The 23,276-nt window shown below is 36.6% G+C and overlaps 1 protein-coding gene across 2 annotated transcripts in view; it reads left to right on the forward strand.

The window, feature by feature from the left end:
- The window catches only part of LOC135689237 (uncharacterized), a 46,181-nt gene extending 22,905 nt beyond the window's left edge, over positions 1-23,276 (forward strand). For both annotated transcript variants that reach the window (XM_089110108.1, XM_089110109.1), the window contains 6 exons: positions 4,946-5,100; positions 15,953-16,318; positions 17,880-18,245; positions 18,789-18,903; positions 19,347-19,651; positions 21,269-23,276. In XM_089110108.1, coding sequence (XP_088966234.1) covers positions 4,946-5,100; positions 15,953-16,318; positions 17,880-18,245; positions 18,789-18,903; positions 19,347-19,651; positions 21,269-21,345 — 1,384 coding nt within the window. In that variant the 3' untranslated portion in view covers positions 21,346-23,276. The remainder of the gene's footprint in view (positions 1-4,945; positions 5,101-15,952; positions 16,319-17,879; positions 18,246-18,788; positions 18,904-19,346; positions 19,652-21,268) is intronic.

Here is a 23,276-nt window from a genome sequence, read left to right on the forward strand (position 1 = left end):
GGTAGAATAAGAGGGCGATTTTCGAAGCAGCAAATCGATCATATCGAGCATAATCGTGGCAGTTTTGCACCTAATTATATGCAGACCAACAACGTAGCTGTAGGTGTCGGCTAGGGGGGGGGCAAACTCGAGCAAGAGCCATACCTGAGGGGGGCAGGCTTTAAAACAAGAAAAAAAATATATAACCAACAGGTATATTTGGACAAAATCAAGATCATGGAATTATAAATATGCCAAATTTTCAAAATATCATTTGGAAAAACTGTAGCCAGAGGGGGCAAGCTGTTGTCAAAAAGCAAAAAGCACAGCCCCACCCCCCCCCCCCCCCCGTGCCCCCCTGCAGCTGCGTGGCTGATGCAGACATGAAGCCATTCCTATTTCTCGTTGCAAGTTATTTCACCTTAGGATTTCTGCTAATCATTGCAGAGCACTTTGTACATTATCAAATTAATTGATACTTCGGTAACATCAAGATTGGTCACATCGTAAAACTTAAAGATAATATTCTACTGCAGCAAATAATTCCCCTCTTGGAAGTCCGCCTTTGACAGAGCGTGATTTTAACAAAGTGCTTTTAGTAACTACTGCTTTCATTTTCGTAACGGCCATCGAGACCTTCCTTATTGTTATGATTATTATTATTTTTATTGTTTTCCTATTACCATCCCCATAGTGCTTGTCTTCCTAATTCTCTGTACGATCATAATCACATGCACATTGGATTCGACGTTTTCAATTATCCTTTACAGTTAAGAAGGCTAGAAAAGATTTTTCCATTTAAACAAGCAAACACTTGTACAAAACTGTGAAATCCTGTTTGCTCAAGCCAAAGATGATTACATAGCCCTAAGTGAGTAATCAAGGCCTACGTATAAAAGATCTCCCTGTATTGTGACGTAAGCAAACAACCAGATTTTAGATTTATTTTCGGTTCGAAAACTCTTTTATGCCTAATCCTTAGAGAACTTTCTTAATCTAAATGTTTCTTTGAGATATACCGCAATGCATTAACGAGCCCATGTATAGCAACTATGTGGTCAGTTGCGAGCGAATTCAAGACACAGTGGTTTAAACCATCGCCAGCAGTCATTTCTTATAACACGATTCTCAGAATCCTTTTTGGCAATCAATCGCCACTATCGTCTTAAATGATTAGTTTTGCTTCATTTTTCGGTCATAGTTGTTTACATCAGAAATTCCGTTTGCACTCTAATCAACTTGAATGTTCATTTTCTAATTTACTTATTGGAAAAATTGGTTTATGTATTTATAGTCACTTGTTATTTGGACATTGGAAGAAAAGCTCTTTGAATATGCTTGGAATTTTGAATGGCACACTAAGAGCACGTTTTTCATATTTTTACTACAAAATAGTTCTTGCCAATCATCTTTAAGAGAGTTTGAAGAAATGTAATGTCCTTTACTCCTGTTCGCTTTTATAAGGATCTTAATTATAACTTGTGTGTGGAAATTTGCGGGTTGAAAAATTATTATCACTTTTACAGCGTTTAATACTTCGTAGATGTCTGCTCAACGGGGAGCTATTAACAAATAAACAAATGTTGCTCGAGAAGACACGTAGAGAAAATCGAGTTCTGCTTCTTCGAGTCAAATTCATTTCTTACTTTTCAAATCTACAATTATCTATACAGTTACTATAAGAATAAATTTGATTTTTCATTGCTACAGGCTTACCAGAAGCCAACAAATGTCTGCTTAAAAGTCAGTTTATGACACTGATGAAACATTCCTAATTTACCTTTCATATGTATCCTTCAGTAATTACAAACAGGTCACCTAAGTTAGCGATAGCGTCAATTTACTTAGCAACTTCTGCAAGAATTTACATCGTATTTTTTAAGTTTTCAGGAAGTTTGATAATCAAAATGATAGGTTAGAAGAAGTATCCTTGTGGAGCATCAAAAAATCCATTCCAAAATATTGTGGTACGCAATAATAGATAGATGCCAGCATATACGATTTATATGATAGCTTTTAAAGTGAAGGTAATCCTATTTGATTTTGTCATAGTCTACAAAAGTGCAAATAACTTTCAATACGTCAGCGAGATAATTCTAAAAGGGCATTTTATATCAACAAAAGCTATTCCTCTGTTGTAAGCCGCATGGGTATTGGCATAGCGAAGCCTTGAGGTTACTCTTTCAAGCTTAGGCGCCTAACTATGATAATCGCTACCAAAATCGCGCAAAAATGTGACAAAGATTGATCCTATTATCGGTCATCCCAATGACTTAATTAACTAACCATAAATTTGGTACCATGCACCAAGTGAAGCAATCTCGGTCATGTCACCTCTGATCTCTTCTCTGTTTACTTCTATCGTAGTGCGCTAGCTTAGTGGCTTACGAAAAAATGATGAATGATCATACACAAAACATTCTCGGTTGTCATGATTATGTGAAAGCATCGTTGAGTGTCATTGCTATCTGAAAATTTTGTTGATTTTCATGATCATTCAATCACACGAAAACATTGTTGGTTGTCATGACCATGTTAAAGTATGGTTGCTTTATATGATCATATAATCATATCAAAACTATGTTGATTGTCATTGCTATGTGAAAATTTCGTTGATTTTCGTGATCATTTAATCACACGAAAACATTGTTGGTTGTCATGACCATGTTAAAGTATGGTTGATTTTCATGATCATATAATCATATAAAAACTTTGTTGATTGCCATGGCTATGTGAAAATTTCGTTGATTTTCGTGATCATTCAATCAGATGTAAGCATTGTTGGTTGTCACAATCATACCAAACTACCGTTGATGGATAAGATCATGTGATCATATGCAAGCATCATTGATTGCCATTGCTATGTGAACAATCATTCAAACAACAACAATGTTGGTTGTCATGATCATGTTTGGTTGATTGTATGGTTGATTTTCATGATCATATTATCATTTGAAGACATCGTTGGTTGTTATGATTATGTTTAAGCATCATTAATTAGAGAAAGCGAAACACTGTAGCTTTCCACGATTGATATACACAGCTAATCTAAATACCATATGTAATATTCATTCTTTTCAGTGTCTAAGAGGAATGGGTTCTACTTACCTGGAACAGCGCATGATGTTTCAAACATAAGAAGATTTTGGGATTTATTCTAAAACAATGGCATTTCGTCAAAAGTTACTAGATTTTACTTGGTAGAATTCGTCCCAACACTAGTGTACTGTTTTCTTCTAGCGTCGAAAAATTGCAGTTTACTTAAAGTTGTCTTTTACGACCCATTTTTCCCCCCAATAATGTTTTCAAAGACCCTGGTAGCATAAGATTAGGATTGCATTTAATACATTAGAATGGTAACATTTCGTTATATCTGTTTTACAGCCATGTGGATGGCTATTCTTTCAAGAGCAGATGTGCCAAGTGCGCTAATTAACGCAATAAGCAGGTTTTGCTGTCCAAGTCCTCATTATTTGTCAAAGGGCCTTTTCAAAAAGAGTCAAGCAAAAAACTGGGCCTGTCTTTTATGATTTGTCATTAAAACTTAAGTTGCTATTTACCCTGTTTCTCACGAATTGCATTTTCCAATCTCACATCCGATAACACATTTGAACATCATTAAATCTACAGGGAGTTATTATCTATTAGCCTGTGTGATAATTTTGTACGAGAATACTTGCAAATGACCTAATTACAAGCAAGAATAACAATAATAAGACTTTTATGCATGAATTAAACTCGAGATAACCCAGTCATTAACGATTCCCATGCGCGATATCCCAGGTTCAAGTCTTCTTTCTCGCATTGTTGTGCCTTGTGGTTGATCATGTCCTTACGACACCGTTATTCATACCATGACATCTGCTACCTACCTGAATCCGTCTAATAACTTATCTCAAAGTTTCGCGCAAATCTAAAAGAAAACAGATTTTCGCGTGCATATAAAACTATCATTGCGATGTGGCATCAAATAAGTTTGTTTTTCTTTAGAATATCGAGCTGCGACCGTGTATAAAACACAGACCAGAAGGACCATGGACTCACTTTTTTCTCAGCCTCGATGTTGCAATGGGGCTTGCGGAGTCAAGACATTCGGTGTATTTCGACATTCTCAATGAGCATGACTGGTTATAGAATTCAAAAGAACCGTAGGAAAACCATTTTTTCTTATGTCATATTTGACAAAGTGATCAATTCCAACTACCTGTATTCCAAAAATGAATACTTCTTCATATGAAGTTCTGATGCTAAGGCTGAAGCACTTATCTGCAGTCTTAGCCAGGTCCTTCCTTGACCCGTTTAAAAAGCCTGCAACTAGAGTAATTCCCTCCTGTGATGGTATACACATTACTAATCTTATTTAACAAAAGACAATATTTTTATCGGCATAGTCAATATAATAGGGGTATCATTGAAACATCACATAAAAACACAACAGCTCAGCTCAGCCTAGATGCATCAGCTAGACCTTATTCTTTAATAGAAAGTCGAGTAAAGACCATCATCTCCTTATCTATTCTGCAAGGAGGGGCTTTCCTTCCCATTCTTCGTTGAGTCCTTGAAGTTTGTTTTTACTCATAAACTCATCTTTAGGTCAAATTTTTATTCATCGCCCATTATTGAGTTATTAGAAAACCTCAAATGCATGATATCGTTGTGAAAGCTAACATAATTTCCGCTTCTAATTAGCCATCTACCGGCGGAGGCGTTCTGGGTCCACTGGTTCCGCGAATCACACTTACAAGCAGTGCGCAAGGCGCTAGAAATTGCAGATAGCCGCGCTTTGTTCGGACGGGAATTTTCGCTTTGTCCATCTCGGGGCTTATTATGCTTTGCTTTGGTTAACGTTATCATTAGCATTAACACGTGTGTATTGGACAGGACAATGTTTTCATAACGTCGCTGCAGACGCGGTACACAATGAGCAAATTCTATTGGTATAATGTTTATTTCCTCCATTTTACAGATTGAATAGGATTCACCCGTTCGCACGATTCACTGCTGTTAGTTCATTTCGCTCCAGAAGTTGTGGAGCTATGGCCGTTGCCTTACGTATATCAAGCTGGCACCTCGTTGTATGCTGTTGCCTTCCCCTTTTCGCTGCTCTTGTTGGAACAACTGGTGAGTTTGATGTTTTTAGATTTTTGATTTCACAAAAACCATTTTAGAGCTGCGAATCTTGTATGTTTAGCTGCAAGCAAGCCGTAAATTTATGCCAGCTACATCTCTAACCCTAAACGTTCCTCAATAAAAGACAGGCAAATTTTACGGAGATATTTCTTCTTAATTTGGCCGTATCCAAGAATTTGAAGCCAAGTAGGAGATAAGTGATCGGGTTAGTGATAAGTTAAACTGTAATGAAAGTACTGCGTTTGATAAAGTTGATATGTAAGATGGGTATATACGGTGTTTTGATAGGTTTATGAATAAGAGTAGAAGCTCTTGATGGCAAATATGGCATGAAGCGAGAAAAGAGGTGTTTTTAAATGAATGTATATGTCTTTGCTAAATCTGGCCATTATTTAATGCAGATGGACTCAAAAACCAGCAAAATTTCTTTGCATAGAAATCCGTAAACACGACCATTTCATTAACCACAATAGCGTACTCTACCAAATCCCTATTTCTGCATTGGTTTGTTTTTCAAAGCCCATGACTTAGCCGAGGTTTCTTTGAAGCAGAATATAATTAGCGTCCTACTGCTTTGAGTTGTTAAGCTAAGCTGTAACAGGAGCATGTATTTTCTGATATTTATCAGGGTATCCAAACCGAGTATCGAAATACATTGTCTTGTTGACGTGCCTATATAAAGGTCGTTTGATCGGGGTTTAATGTCTACTTTGATTTTAAGGCGGTCGTATTCGCTAAGTTAAGCCATTATTTTCCTATTGGTTATGTATTACAACGTTTCCTTCAATATTTTCGTGCGTAAATACCAAAATATAAAGTTGTATCGCTTCGCTATCAGATTATGACTAACAGAATTTCGTCTAATTTGATATGCCCAAGAGGGTCGTCGTCGTCGGTAATTGCAATTAATTGTTCTCAATTGAAATCTTTTTTCCCTGTAGAATTGTACATGTAATCTAAGAGGTAATCGTGTATTCTCCATAGTCAAATTGTCACTATTTTCAACGCCAGAACACAATAAGGACCTTACGTTGGAGTAATTTGCTTGGTGACGTAACAAGGGTGGAATGAAGATGCAACAGCCATGTTCTGACTCACGTTGCATGTATTATTCCACGCATATTTTTAAGGAAGGGAAATTTGCTTGATTTTATTCAAAGTGGAGCTAAGTCCTTCAAATACCCACAAGATGAACGACTAGAGAGAATGAGAAAATAGAATCACCCCAAAGAATTTTAGTAGCAGATGTGATAAAAATCTCTTTTAGGAAACTGATAAGCAATTCAATCAAAAATGATTTGGTTTTCTGAAACACACCAGTTTATCTCCATACATCAGTTTGCTTTTTATAAAACATTTGAATCCCTTTCTTGGTAATGATAGGTCTCTTCTCTTGGAGTTATCCTTTGTTATAACTGCACATCTGAGACACTACCAAAAGAATGTTTTTATACGAATTTTGAATGTGTAGAGATAATATTGTGTCGTCACCTAAATTCTTGAAAAACGTTATCTCCAGCAGTTTATATCATTGAAATAAATCCTTTATGAAGCCTCAGCTCAAGTACCCAAGAGGAACCTCCTCAACAAGCTCAAATACCCAAGGTTTGCTATAAATGCGGCGACACTTTATAAGTTACCCAACAGTTTCCTATCGGTTTTAAACTTTTTTGCTTTTTCTGACGTTGAACTCATATGCGTCTATGATGCGAGTCTATGAAGTTATTTGTGAGAGAATATGCGAGGGCCTGGAATGGAATTGAGAATAGTTGTATCTTCTGCCCACGGCATGCTATTTTTCGTGCTGTCAATTTATTTGCTTCAGAGATACGAAGCAAGATAGATAGTGCGTTATCTGTAGCAACTTACAAACAACCTTAGTTTTGTTGGTAGCATCAGACATGATGATCAGACTCTGATTATTTTTAAGGCAGGTTATTTCACGCGAAAAAGTATTCTCATTCTGTATAGTGTTATCCCCGAGACTTCTTCACTAAAAGGCTGTTAGTACATCACACTTTAAGCTAGATTGATTCGGCTTTTTCACCACAATTAATACAGCACGTTTCCTTCCTCGCTTCAAAGGTGCGAGTTTAGATTCAAGTAGAGGCCTTGGTGTCAATGTTCTCATGTTAACGGGCATTTATTGTAAATCAGCGTGTTTTGTTCTCTGTTTCTTTCAAGACTGCGAGAGGCGTTCTCTAAGAACTTTTTTCTTCAAATGCAAGGAGTCTTTTCTAAAACGGCAGGAATCTTCATTCTGACAGTGCTTACAGATTTTGATATCTTCCAATTGACCTCTCTACAACCTTACCGACAATATTTGTCATCTTCTAAGCATATCTGTTGTTCCCCTTTCTTATTATTTCTTGAAGCACTCATTTTATTTCGCGTGTGCGTTTCAGACAAGCTTTTTTCCGAATTCCTTTACTTTTTACAATACTCAATCTTGCATAGGCACTTTCACACAACTCGCGACTTTGCCAAGGAATAAAACGAATTTGATTTGCTTTTTTATATTTTTAGAGCTAAAACCAATTAATGCCTGGTTGATTAGAAAGATAAAGAATAAACGGTATTTTGATAACTCTAAGCTGATAGATTTCCACCTAAGGGCATATCTCTCTTTTGTAAAGATCTCGCACACCTTTGACAAAAATCTTTTCGTTTCCAAGCAAAATCCTCCGAAATCCCTAAAATTCTATTTTTTGCTGCTTGGAAAGAGGTATGCACCTTTTGGATTTTGCCCCACACCTTTCCTTGCATCGTCTAAAATCAGGGACGTAGGAAATATTTATAACTTAAAGGGCACTGCCTTTTGAAGTTCTCTTATTTTGGTCTACAGTCACGATTCTGTGAAAAGGCCATTGTAGCAGTAGCTAAAAATTTAGGCTAAAGTGGCCCTTAATCACCCTGAAAGAGCTCTTACAAAACTTTGAGGCTTGGTGCTGTAATAGTTCTGTTTCTTTCTATAACACTCGAAAAAGTATTTTTTACAGGATATTTATGGAGGTTATAAGAAAATCTGTATTTCGTGGTGTTTTACGAAACTGTGAAAGTCGTGTACGAAAGCCGTATGAGTGAACAAATTCTTTACAATGCCAAACGAGTACTGCGGTCTACTGTTGTTCAGAGCGTCGATCCTGCCCAGGCTCTTCTGCAAATCCAATAACCGCCTAATAGCATTGTGAGTTGTTAGAGTAACTTCAAGCAAGCAATCAGAAAGCCATCAATATAATCCTTAATCTTCTCAATCCAATAAAAGAAACTCGTCATCAATTAGTCCTTAATTGGATTCCTCCTAGATTATATTACTGTCGCATCAAATCTGTTTTCTTGCAATTTGTTTCTAACAAAGTAGCTGGATCTCTTTTCGTATATACTTGATTTCTTCATATCGAATCTCATATAGCGTTTTGCAAATAACCTTCTTATAATTTGAAAATGAAGTAGTTAGGAACACCTTTGAACGGGAAACGGATAGGGGGTTTTCTATGACCAGCTAATATCTTCACCCCAACTCGCTTTGACCAACTTGATGAAGGTTCCGGCTTGTTACCCAGAGTTTTGCTTAACACGAAGTTGAAAACTTTTGTAAAATATTTGAACAAGAGAAGTTTTCAGTCAAAACGCCCATGACATAGTGTATCTTGTTCATAAAGAAAATCTTGATCAAAGCTTCTATAGATTTAATAAGCAAGCTGCTAAAACCAATTATTTACTTGTTTTTTGCCTAGCAGTTCTTATCAATGTCGCACCTGCTTTTTGTTTTGTTGGTTCTTGTCCTATTTGCAAAACAGATGTTTTGCAATGCTCTTTGTTTGGATTTTGTTCCATTGAGCACTATTTTCTTATATCCTTGGGCTTCTCTGGATTAAATTGAATCTCCCTTGCATGTTACTAACTGACCATAAAAAATAGCTGATAATTGAGGCAGTTGAAAATTAATTGTTCCAGTTTTATTAAGACAGATACATGAAGCTATTACGTAGATTTGAGTTTTTGAAATAGCCCCTAGGTTGCCTATTGCCGAATAATACAGCCGTTTTATTCTCCAGAATGTTTTTGGACTCCCCCCCCCCCCCATCTCTTTTTCTGGCCACCTAACTTTTCCTCCCGAGAGTGTGAATTTCCTTTCAGCCCGCCTGAATAATATTCAACCCGACCCTGTTCTAGTATACAGTTCTGCCTTAGTGATCTTTTGAATACTGCAGTTTACTATCATAACGTAGCCCAAAGAAACTCTTATACCCAAGTTAATTAAAATGACCTCATCTAGGGGGCATTTCAGCTAGGTTTCTTCATTACTTTTGGAATGTTTCCAGCGTTAGATGCAGAGAAATTTGAAAACTCGAACAATTCGAGCTTTGAAGGTTTTTGGGAGCATTTTGTTTGACACTTCAAGGATTAGGGAATCATCCGCCAAATTGGATCAGCGCATGAAAAGGTTTATTACCTCTGGAGGCTATGATAAGAATTCTAAGGATTGGTATCTTTGGTTTGCCACCAACAGCGGGTTTATCGTCCGGTATACGAGTCTGAATAGCATGAAGCAAGGTTTCTTTACACGAGTAGAAACAGAAACACGATCCGTTGATTAGCAGAAAATTACCAGTTTTGCTAAAATTGTTATACAGGCAGGCCCCATAGACCCGCGAAAAAGAGCTAAACCCCCTTGGGGTTGTCTGTTTAAAGTGAAACCAAAAATTTCTCAGTGACGTCAAAATTCAGTGAATCTGGATTTCTCTAGTCGAAGAAATTTCTTTGCGTGTTTGGACAGATTTGAGGGCAATTGTTTTGAAGATTGGGTAGGGGCCCAGTTTCCCTCTTCGCCCTTGCATCTGCAATTTCTTCGAACTTATTAGGTTTGTTCTTAATTAATGAGTCATATGAAATGCCACCTTATAAGAAAAACAACTGAAAAATCTCAAAACGTCAATAGTTATTGCAAGTTTCCAGACACTTTTGATATTTTAAGCCATTTTCTTTCCCTTTCCAAAGCTACAACCCACCCACTTTAATTGGTCATCGACTTCTTAAACGCAAAACAGCATCTTTTTATTGAACCTTTAATCTACATTTTTTGACAAGAAAGGCTTCAAGGAGTGATTACATAACTGCGTTTATAAGGAAGGCCTTAATCCTGCTGAGTCGATTACTAACTTCTCTGGCTGATTAATCCATTAGTTTTGAATGTATTTGAAAGATTGCAGCGGGAGCGTGCGCACAATCCAAAAGATATCCCGCCATGCCTCAGTGATGTAAGGCGAGAAGTTTGCAAACAGTGTATACCAGTTAAAACGCGATTATCAACCTTTTAACTGTGAACGCATATGTATAATTAAAATTCAATGCTTTCGTCTGCCCATCGTATGTTTTTTGACATTTTCAGGTCTTGCTACAAATTTTTAAATATTGCCAGTTGACCTTGAAGTCATTTCACTATTTTTCAAGGATTAGGGGCATGTCGGTTTGGGAGGAGTGTATAGGTGAGGCGATTGGTGAACTCGTTTATACTGGATTTCCAAAGAGCGTACTTGAAATAACGAGGGTCTCCGGGGGGAAGAGTACTTGTTCCTGTGTTCCCTTTGAGAAAAACAGCCAATATTCCCGTGTTCCTGTCGAAAATAAAAAAAAATGATCCCTTCTTCCCTTAAACTAGTAATAATGTTCCCATGTTCCTAAAGGGAAAATTTAAGTTGTTCCCGTGATACTGTACCATTTATTGTCATGTTCCCTTGTTCCCAAAAACCCCTGGTAGACCCTCAATGATACAAGAGGATGCTTTATAGATTTGGAACATTAAACCAACTTGGTAGAACATTGCTTGAAAACTGGAGGCAATTTTTTGAAATATCTATGGATGTTGCCAGAAAGATTGATAATTACCGGCTACCAGTTTGAAATTATGCATCAAACATGCCAAATATTTAAACAGCGAAGCGTTGCATCAGGTAGCGTCGGGTACCAATCACTAACCTTGGAAAGCTTGCACAAGTGAATAGAATATATATACAATCAAACGAAATGCAACCACTTAACAGGAGTGCAAACACCATGAATGGGCGTGGATTAGCCCGTGCCAGACGATTTGTGAGAGCATAGATCAGTAACTTCGTGTAATTCTTATCTCGACGTGAATCCTGCCACCAGTTTTCCAAAATTCATGACCGATAAACACCCGAGGATTTAGGTTTGAGTTATGATTGCCAGGTCACTGTTTGTTACTATGATTGCAAATTGTATATGCAAGTCAAGATCTTGGACGCAGAACCAGCGCTGACGTCAAAGCAATGGGGTCATCGTTTTACACTAAAATGATCGTGGTAGTGTTTGTTTTAGGGACCTGTCTGTTTTATGGGCGTGTCTAGTGTGGAGCATGTACGGTGTGCGGGCGTGTCCGTTAAAGACGAGAGTGTTCGTTGAAGAAGAGAGTGTCCGTTGAAGAAGAGAGTGTCCGTTGAAGACGAGATTGTCCGTTGAAGATGAGAGGGTCCGTTAAAGACGAGAGTGTCTGTTGCAGGAGGTGTCGGGGTTTTACTGTAAATTTGTATTTTTCACATGCATGCATTTCTTTTCAAACAAACAGTAAATCCTCAACAAGCACCACATTCCCTTAGCAAAAACCCGCCCAATGTCACTCAGTCGTCCAAAATCTGATAAAATTTTATTGACCGTATCTAAAACATTTTTATGTTTTGTGTTTCTTTATAATATTAACAAAGCAAGCGATGTTTTTAGAAATTCTTCACATTACAGTTAGCTGTTGTAGTTGAAATTACTGGCTATGAGTTATGTTGAGTTCACAGCAGCTTTGAAATCGCGTGGGTCACGTTCGCGCAGGTTTCTGTTGGTGGTTGCACGCCAGAAGATAAGAAAGACGCATTCGTTGTGATTATGGGTCGGGGATGGCCAAAGGAAGGAAAATGGTCGGCTTTCGAATACCTGAAATTATTTTATAGCGCAAAATCATGCAATATACGTTGTTCAATTTAAGTGCTTAGTAGTCATTGCAATTGGGATTTGCTTTAGCGATGCAAGAAAAGGAGCATGAATGAAGCAGCTACCAAATTTGCACTCAAGGAGTAGAAAAAAATATCGATCTTTCCTCTCTCTTTTTAATCCCTCTTTTCTTTCCCTTGTTGGGACTTATCTATAGGTACCGTAGCCTTTCCCTAACATTCACAGCTAAAAAAAGACACAGGCTGAAAGATACCATTTTGTCACTTGTATCAATGTAGAAGATGTGCACCCTTCAACAACTTGCATTTTTTGTTAGAGAAATGTCAAATATAAACATGCTAGCTTCTTTCAATCAAAAGGTTCTCATTTGCACCTCATTTTCATTGTGATATCTCATAATGATACGTGTGCAGAAACAGACGTATGCGGAATGGCTGCTTTGTGGAAGGGGTAACGTAGTTTTAAGTCGCAACTTGACTATGTCCCTAGGAAATTAAAAGGATTATTTTACAGATAGGATGGGGAACAGTGAATACTTCATATAGCCAGTTGAGAAACAAAATATCGCATGCACACTTAATTCAACGTGGGTCTGGTACCGACGTAACCTGTTACGTCATCAACTGAGTCTTTATTCGAGATAATTCCGTGAGCTTGATAATCAGATTTTTTGCAGCAATGTCCTTTAAAGGCAGGTGCTACAGGTAGCTTGTTTGGATATCTCATTGAAGATTTAGACCTGGCTCTTGTTTTTGTCTGATCTCAGAGTAACAATTCAAGGAAATCTAATTGTTATGTACGCTTAAGCTTGAAATGGACCAAAATTTGCTTAGCATTTACCAAATTGCTTCGTCTCCACCTTAATTCCTGGTTGTTTTTCATTTCGCATGTTATGATAATACTATTTGAAAACCTTCCAGACAAAGAATTTGTTTACAAGCATTTAGGTTAGAAAATTTTGTATTCAGAGTTTGTAACTGCCCTTTTAAGCTGGTTGTGAACCTAAAGATTTCGCTAAATGGGATTTGATCTTTTTAGGAAAGGTTTTTTCAAGAAATTAATTTAGCAGCTTTAGACGCCGAATCTTGATGGTGGACAACACTTGTTTTACGTAATTTAGTTACTGAGTGCTAAGAATTAAACATTATGGTTGTTATTGGTGTTTCTGGTCGATTCTTTCAATTGAACAGAAAAGTCTATAAGCTTCCTAGGGGGTTTGGACTAAGCCGGAATTATACGCCCCTTTGGAATTTGTGATAAAGGCATTCCTAACCAAGTTAAGAAGGATAATTACTTTGTAAGAGATGCTTATCTGATTTTATAGCAAGGTAATGCTGCCATCGTAGCTGGATACGCAAATGCGATACAAAGCTGCAATGCTTTTAGAATGATCGAATGATAGTGATCACGTGCATTGATAAGCGATCGGTTTCAAGGAAATGCTATCCTAACCACGTTCTAGGCACGTGCATGCACAGATAACATCAATCATCTGCTGCTGGCTACTTTACAGAGTTGCCTACTCTAGCTGCAAAAGTTCTAACGATAAGAAATACTACGAAAGTTGATAAATGTGAAGTTAAAATACACCAAGTCAATTTATGGCCTCGTTTTGGAAATCATTCTAAGCTTTATTGTACAACTTTTTTAGCCGAGATTACGATTGACCGCCATACTTCCTTCATTCTGGATACAATTTTCCTATTGTTTTTGCCTGTTGCTACGTATTGTTTCTTATAGAAACGCTTGAAATGTTTCTTATAGAATCGTGGATTCAAATTTCTAAAAAGATTCTTGACTTTATCGATATTTTGCGCAGTAAGCGCAATGAAAACTTTTGCGTAAAATTCTGTTCCAGAATCGGGCCAAAGTCCAAATTTCAACTAAAAAAAAGTGTCTCAAGACGAAGCAATAAATTGAATTTGTGTATTTCCAGTTCATAGCAAAGAATTTGTGAAACCTAGTCTTTTGTTTTACCCTAATTTGGAACAGTTAATTTTTCTAAACAGCACTCTTCCTATCAGATGTTTGAATGACTTTGAGCATGAATTATAAACACTAAATTTGTCAGTCATCCAAATTGTGATCAACAAAGTGTTTTATGTAGAGGTGTTATTTGGAAAATTCTTTTAATGGCAAGTAATTGTTGGGGTTGATATAAGTTTGTGTAAAGTCTTTGATAGGTTAAAAAAGCTTTACAATTGGAAAAAAGCAGCCGGCGTAGCTTGTCCTTTCATTTTTCAATGTTGGTAGTCTCCTAAAGTTTCTGTCTCCATTCCAAGCTAGTTGTCAAGTCGCCAATCAATATTTGAATGACTTTCTTATGTGAGCCCTCCGCCGTTTAGTTTTCCTTCACTTTCAATCGATTTATTCTCGATTTGACGTTAAGTAGAATGGTTTTTCAGCGCTACTAATATTAGCCAGGATGTGGGAGCCGATTGTCGGGCCTATCTAATATATCTATGAAAAATTATAATAAATTCTGATTTATTAGAGTATAAAAAGGGAAGTTTCTAATTATCTAAACTTCAAAGGACCAATAAATCTTGTTGCCAAATGCTATTCTTGATTGCCTCACATTACCGATGCCGCTAATTGCTCAAAGTTTTGGCAGTTGGGCAGGAAGGCTTGATTTCTTGTAATCCTGTCTTGGAGTCAGATGAATATCATGGTTAACAAATAAAAATGCGCGAAAAATTAAGCACCTAAAACGGTATTCTCTGCTTGAAATTTTGGTGGATATTTCGTAGATACTTTTATTCGTGGCTTTCAGGAGATGTTAGGAATCAGAATTATATGAAGATAAAATGAATTGATGGAGGGCTTTGCAGTTACTTGACGACTAATAGGGAATTGCTTTGAAATACTTATTTTGGCAGAATTGTCGGTTCTTTCTAGCTGATGTATGTAAACTGACTATGTCTATAATTATAAAGCAAAGGTTAATGTTTTAGGAACAGTCTCTTTGTTTAAAAAGTGTATTTGCAGTCGTGAAGGTTCAAGATTGTAGCAAGAACATTTAATTTTTCGTGTTGGCATGTGGCAGGCCTTCCTCTTCTACTTTTCAGGTCAAAATATCGGATTTATTAGAAATAAAGTTTCTTAATCACATCGAATTGGGGGATGGGGCGAGGCAGTTGCTCAAAAAACCTTCCCATGATGTCTTAGAATGTATGGATGTCCACGTATACAAAATGCCTACCATTTTTCTTTGGAATATCGATTGAACTGCTAATGAATTTTCAAAATAATTAAAAAATAGACGCCGTCTCATATATCATGCGGTTTTACGGGTATTTCTAATTAAAATAAAATGTCTTTTTATTGATACATTAAAAGCAACCATTTCTCAACAATTGGCAACCAGTGCTTCCTTCATAAGATGGTAATTGTTTACAGAAACTAATTACGTCAGATGCATTTAATTACAGATTTTATGTCGGCGGAAACACTAGTTAATTAAAAATATTGATTCATCTTCTTAATGAACGGTGTTATTTCATCCAATGTTGATGAAAGATATGATATCTGCGTTCCATGTCTTTGATGGCGACAACGTCTATTACACGTAACTTCAATTCAAGTAAATTCACCGATTTAGGATGTCCCGATTTGATAAAATGAAACAATTATACAGCAATTAATTTAGAGGATTTCTTTATCTTGAACATCTCAAATTCTTTTTCAATACTTCACACGGTAATGAATTTCTGACCGCATTGACGCTGATAAAGTTTCATTTAGTTTAAGTCTGATGGCCTAAATCTTGTCAACACAGAAAGCAATTTTCATCATATTCTTGTTTAAAGCAGATTTTTTGTATAATTTACACTTCTTATTTGTTCATTAATAATATCGATTATGCTATTTTCTTTCATAGAATATCGACATACAATATACGGTTTACACGGGACTTTATCTTCGCCAAACTACCCTCGTCACTACCCGTTAAATACAACTGTTATCTGGTTGATTGCCGTAGAAAGATCAAGGACGATTGAGTTAAATTTTACAGACTTTCATCTGGAGAAAAATAAGAAATGCATTTATGATCATGTGTATATTGAAGAGACTCAAATGGGTGCTGGTTCTATAACGAAAAGATACTGTGGACATACGATACCACCTAATTATAAATCGCTATCAAATCAGATCAAGCTGGTATTCCAATCTGATCCATTGAGTAATGTTGATATTGGGTTCAAAGCCACTTGGAGAGAAACTGGTCGATCCATAATTGACCAAGGTGAGATATCTGCTTAATGATTTCTTACTAGAAGTAAGTAGTAGAAATAAGGAATTCAGCGCAAAGATTTCCCTGCATATATTTCAAGATTTTTATATGTTTAATCCTATCCTGCCTGTAAAATTAGTTACAATAAGATAGTTATTGTGATAGACGTTGCTATAATGAAGCATTTTTCTTTGGTTTATTTAGATTTTGAATCTAAAAAACAACTTTCCTTTGATTGATAGCAGTTTGGGACCTAGTTTTATGGTCGATAAGGACTTTTCATTCCCTGTCATCAGCCAAAATGTCTTCATTTGGATAAAAAAGCAAGGAAAAGCTCCCGATTTTCGCTCATAAGCGCATGACGAAAATTTCAAACATCTAAAAATGGGCTTCTTTCCTGTGATTTTTAAAATGGAAAAAGTATGGAGTGATGTATCACTAACGATAGTTAAGGACGCATCAGGATCTGATTTTGTAGTGAGTGAGGTGTGGTAATTATTTGAACAGGGTGCTCCCAGTTTAAATTCACAGGGAGCCACTATGTTTCCCGTTGTCCTTTCATCCACCAAACTTTACCAATCTTGTTTGTATCTGATTAACCCACGACGTCACTACGTAATATCCTTATGCTGGATCGGTCCTTTTGCCGCAAAAAAAATTTATGCCTTGATTTGTGTAAAAGTGCGAAAAAAAGAAAGCATTGTGTAGGCCATATTTCAGTTTAATATTTGCCTGCGAAAAACAAACATGGGTTTCTTTCTGCCTAATCGATATGAAACAAGTCTACGAATGCATTCTGCGATGTCTGCTTTTATAGAATTATCCAAATTAACTGCTTTGTAATGCAAAAACCGCACAGGTAATTACAATATCCGCTATGCTGGATATGAAATGGGATTTCTATTACTGTTAGTTGTATTTCAAATCCTCTGATTTGAAATACAGCCGTCTCAAGGCAGTTGGATAGGGATTTGTTGACATTGCAAGATTTTCTCATTCAACTTTCATAATATCAATAAATTGTTCATATTTCTTTTCGTGAAATTCACCCGTAGGTATCAATGCGGGCCTTTGAACCACTTTTGTAGAAATTGATATGTAATTTATCTGTACATATCAAGCTCTTTTTATTTATTTCCTGAATGGCGAGCTACATTCTCTCCTATAAGAATTCAGTCCTGTAAATGCCAATGAAAGGACAGGGACATTAAGTTGGATATAACCTCTAGTAGGTCCCATGAATAAACCCTTATGTTCATGACAAACCTATATAAACACTAATTCTTTCAATGATGGACAGTTTTTTCCCGGCCACGTTGAGCTGGGGGAAACTGTAAAAATTTCAAACTGCAAATTGTTCCAAATTATAAAGGAAAAAGGGGAGTTTGATCTCAAGGAAACATTATTTCGAAACATCGAAGATAGGGTACTGAGAACAAAACAAAAACGAAGTCCCGGCACACTAAAAACTACTAAACCTGCAAAGATTGTGGCTTTGGATGATGACCAAACATTGAAAACTTTTATGTTCAGATGATATTAACCCTTTATAAACTTATCTTTTTTATTCCAGGTGTGATTCCTTCACAGCCAATTAATCCAAGCAAGTCTTGCATTCCAACTACTGTTACGTTGGTAGAGCCTTGCCATCAGCCGGCTCCGCTGCCGGTAACTGTAACAGTTACCGCAAAGCCTACAACGTGCATTTGCGGAACGAAAACAACGACACAAACAATCACTATAACGAAAACGAAGACTTTGCAAACGCAAGCCATCAAAGCAACGAAATCTTTGCATTCGAGTTACGTAGTCAAATCGTCAGCAGATGTTAATAATAAAGATGGCGGCAAAAAATCAAATGATAATAGGTCAAATAAAGTCGAAGGTACTGAAGACTGTAAGCCTTCGTCTACTTCATCGCTGATAGACGCAGAAAAAGGTAAAGGAAGATTCTTCATTTACCTCTCCCTTGTGATTACTCTAAATTTGAAATGTTGCAACACTTTTTATCATCTTTCTGTTATCACTTACCTTTTAAAATGTAATGGCAAGTAGTGGAGATCAAGCTTTTGATTGGCGAGGCAAGCACAAAAACTTTACAAGTTTTTTTGTTAAAACGGCCTTTCCTTTTACTTCATGTACATAAAGACGATTTTTCCGAGTCAATTTTTATTGGGAGGTATATTTTCCAACCGAAGCCCAACCCTTAACCCCATTCTTCGTATTTGCTCCACCATAATTTTGTAAATTACAAATTATAACATTTAATCAACTGAAAACCCAAAAATTAAGTTTTTACAGCGATTCTAGGGTCTTTACTTCCCTTGACAACTACTGCAATACCTTTGCTAGCCAAGTTTACCTATTTCGCATTGGAATAGCCACGATATACAACTTTCCTTTTACATAACTTATGTTAATTTCTCTAGAGCATTTGCTCTATATGCTGCAAAACTAACTGTCGTATTTACTTCAATTTCAGTGGCAGCAGAAAGAGACAGTTCGAAAAGCTTGGTTGTTTCGCTTGGAGTTGTCTTAGCTGCACTTTTCATAACAAATGTATTTCTTCTGGTGTTATTATGCAAAAGAGAGCGAGGGTAAGTGGTTCTCAAGTTACTGATATTCAAATGCGTTTCGTTATATTAGAATTTGATACCTTTCAAACTCTGAAATTTCTTAATGGTGTTAAAATTATTGCACGAAATTTGAAAAACGCTATTTTTTTTGAGAAAGCTGCACATTATTAGCAGATTGACTCCTTCCAATGATTTTAGAAGCTGATAAGACCATTTCCACGTTGTTTTCAAAACCTCATTATTCAAAATTAATCTTTGTCTCTAAAAAGTGGAAACGTTGTGTAGAACACCGTTAGGAGAAGCTCGCTTCTGAACTGAGGATATACTTTAAAACAACGATACACCTTCTACGATCTTTTCTTTAAAAAGAAACCTCTCCTTATAAATTTTAGCCCCTCTTCTAGTTATTTCGAATTTTGCTCTTGTTTAACCACATTGTCATAATATTTATGCTCTTCCTCTAGATACAGTGCTATATCACTTCATAGTCTACGGAGGTTCATGAATGGCAAGAGGAGACCCCCATCAAACACTCCAGATATCTATTACTCCAGTTACACGCGCCCTACTTTGCGGATGGTCGACGGGGAAATAGTGGTTGTACCCCCAGGACCACCAACAATTACAGACAGTGACTTAACGTCAACAATATTATTAGAAACTTATAGAAAAGATAAACGAAGTCAAGAATCCGATAATATCGAGGAGTCTCCTGAGCTGCCGTTTCACATGATACCACAAGGGCAAATAACTTCAACACTAACATCAGGTACGTTGGTGACGTAATATTAGCCTAGTATTTGATGCTTAGCCACCCTATCCCCCATAGCCCCCCCCCCTTTTCCTTCTTGCTTGTTCTAAAATAAACTTACCATACATAAGATAATTCTTATTGCTCTTGAATGTACGCATATGAAACTTACGAAGAACTTCATAGACCCCCGTACCCCCTCCCTTCCCCAAACACCACAATCTATAATCATGAAGCCAAAATATCCTATTTTCTAAATTCAAATCATTCGCACAGTCTTAACAAAGTCTAATGTTTCCAATGTCACAAAACGGACTGGACTTTAATAGGACTGTAAGGCCCGATGTCTCCATCTAACAAGTATATTCTAAGAACTGCCTTATAAACATCAAAAAATTAAGAAGGTTTTCGTAACTGTCTAGATTTAATAGGATAATAAGAACAATTAGATAAATTTATTCTCTAAGCTATTGCTCCAATTGTGGGTATTTCGCCCGGTAATTAAATGTACGAAAAGTACATTCCGACTCATAGAAGTTACAATTCATTTAAAGCGTTTACTTTGTCCATCTAAAAATCATTAAACTCTAACGATGGGTTTTGAGGGTTATTTGAAAACTTGAACAACTACTAGAGCCAGTTACATTCTAATCCTGTGAATAGTCAAAACCGTTGCATGAATTTTGCAAATTTATTTCTTTATTAGTTTTAAAGGTGTGTCTGATTCAATTTTTATTTTTCGCCTTTGAAAACAATCCGTTTAGGGCCTAAATCCGTACAACCAACAAGGAGCTATTGATTCTGCAGATCTCCTTACCAGTTTTAGACTATTTGGTTACTCTTGATCGTTTCCTGCTCAAATTGTGGGTGCCAGGTTCTCAAAATGTCCAAACATTTTATGGCCCGATAATGCTTGCTTGTTTGTTAATGTTTCCCCTGGCACCTAGGGTTAAAAACTACAATCACTGCCAAAATTACTTGAAGCGCCCAACACCTTGCTTTATGCCTTTCTATTGTTCATTTGTTTTCCCAGATTTCCTGCCCCATTTCCCCAAAAACAATGTTGATAAATCAGAAAAATATCATGCAAGCCCCAAGAAAAATGTACTCAAAAACCGCCTTTTCTATAGAAAGATCCATTGTTCCTACGGGGAACGAGGTGTTCCTGAATTTGCCAATTAAAACTAACATTAGTGGTCCCAAACTTATTGGCAGTGTTTGCTTGCCTATTTGCTTATTAGGTTGAATACGTGATTGTGAAACTGATATTGAACTATAGTAGATTGCGTGCTGTACTTTATGATATATAATAACTATGAATGCAAGTGAACGTACCAGGAATAAATGATAGACTAATGAGTAACGACGTTTCGAGCATGGCCCGTTGTTAAGTGTACGTGAACTGTTCACCAAGCCTTTTTTTGGTGATTCTACAACTACACTTCTTGTTAAAACACCATGCAATCAATACCCATTAGACAGCCACTTGCTTAATCTTTCAACAACAACAACGCAGTTTTTCATGACTGACGAAGTTGTAGGTAGGCTCATATATAAATTTTAAATCTTAACTTAAAATACTGGGTTCCCAATAATAGAACTGCAGCGTCTAAAATTGTCCCTTTTATATCCTAGGTGAAACTGATGAAAATACAATAGCTTCAACCAGGTCAGAAATGCTTTCAGAACCTGATAATCAAGATTTCTGCTGATCAATGTTAAACTTTGGCGCAGATCAATACAACAAGAGAAGAGTATGGCACTGCTTCTTCTGCTCTGTACCAATTTGGTCTTCCAAAGAAGGAATTACGTCAGATATCCCATGATCCTCCCTCCGCTGACGGAACGACAAGTCTGGAAGAAGAGGCAAGACAAGACATAGAAACTGTTTGTTTTGTTGGTTGCTTGAAAACCTTACATCGGAAGCTAAGTGACAAAACTGTTCTTAAAATGTTCTATCATCGTCCCAGCACCCTTTTGGAGGGATTTTAGATTAGAAGGACTTTGCATCTTGCCAGAAGCTATGTAGAAGATCAGTGCTGGGACTATGCCTGCTACCCAGTTATGGCTGCTACCCAGTTCAATTTTGCTGAATGCCATAGAAATGTAGTTCGTTACAATGTTAGTTGACTCGTAGAGTAGTATTTAACGGTCCTAGTTTTGTGGGCCTTAGTTACAATAATTTTTGTAATTTGTTGTTTGTTCGCTCAATAATTAAATACGCAGTATAAACACCTACTACTATACTACAACGCGAGTTCTAATTAGCGCAATAAGATTGTGCTGATGTCATTCTCAGAAAAATGGCTTTCAATCTCGGTATTTAGAAACTAAGAACCTGATGCAGAGACACCTACACGAATCTTTCTCTAGTGATAGCGTTTGTCCAATAATTCGAACTTTGTGGCAAATGCGTAAGCATTTCGAGTTAACGGAAGCTTGGTTTTTTATTACAACAAAAGTGCGTCCTAAGCAGGAATATTTATGAAGAGAAAGAGTATTTTTAGCAGGTAGCCGAATAAAGACAAAATATCAATAGAGAGTAGAATTGTCGTTTTTTCACATTGGCATCAAATTAATCAAGTATGAATTTTTATAGCTAAAAAATTGAGCTGTTTTCTGTTGTTGTACCTCTAGTTTAATCATCTCAAAATATAAAAAATCGTGTTAAAGGCTGTTACATTCGCTGAATGGAGCAACTTGACATCTATTTATTAAGTCTTTATTAAAACATAGAATAATAGATGGCTTTTGCTAATGCATCTAGTTTTTTATGATTTTAAAGCAATTTAAAGGACACGTGATCAGGTATTTTGCGTAGAGGCACAAGTCAATGTGGAACCATTGATATGACAGCAATCGATAGAATTAGAGCAAAAATATCCTATAGGCAACAGTAAATAAAGATTTGTGTTGTCCAAGTACTTTATCTAAAGTAGACTTCTAGTCCTTGCTGAGAGCGCTGTAATTTGGCAATGTAAGTTTGCATTATAGTTCAGTTTTCTAGAATGAATACAGTGTGTGTTATGAACGTCTTTAATGGCCTGTAACGTTGCATTTGCTCGTGATAAGAAGGGGTTTTACAGGGTCCAATTTGCATCTATTGCTGCTTGGGCAAAAAAGGCTCTTGGCACCAACAGAGTGATATGATGCAACCAAATTGTCTGCTTTAGAGATGCACCTTTAAATCGTTGGATTGGATGATTATTTCCTTCAAGTACAGGACAACTGTAAAATTTTGTTTACAACCTTTCTGCCAGCGTTGTTATTTCCTTTTCTGTGATCCATTCAGCATGATTAATGCCATTCAGGATGATTAATAATTATGTCAAACAGACAGGCCATAAAAGATCAAAAATGGCAGCCGGCAAGATGGTAGACAGCAAGATGGTACCTATCCTTGTCATGATCATATTTCGTTCTGAATTTTTTAAGTTCATTCAAAGAAAAAGAAACGATTTTACCTTTTCATATAACACCCTAAAAATTTGATAACCTTGGGATACTTACTTGAAAAAGTGAACACGTTGCGTGTAGTATCCTTGATATTTGTAGAGCTGTAAATAGGTTATAGATATATTTGTTGCTATTTGGTTAAATATCTTCTGTGTGTCGTGCATTTTCAAACATAATGCATTCATAA

This window comes from Rhopilema esculentum, chromosome 9, assembly GCF_057945365.1.
Source record: "Rhopilema esculentum isolate cy_ngs chromosome 9, ASM5794536v1, whole genome shotgun sequence".
NCBI classification, from domain to species: domain Eukaryota; kingdom Metazoa; phylum Cnidaria; class Scyphozoa; order Rhizostomeae; family Rhizostomatidae; genus Rhopilema; species Rhopilema esculentum.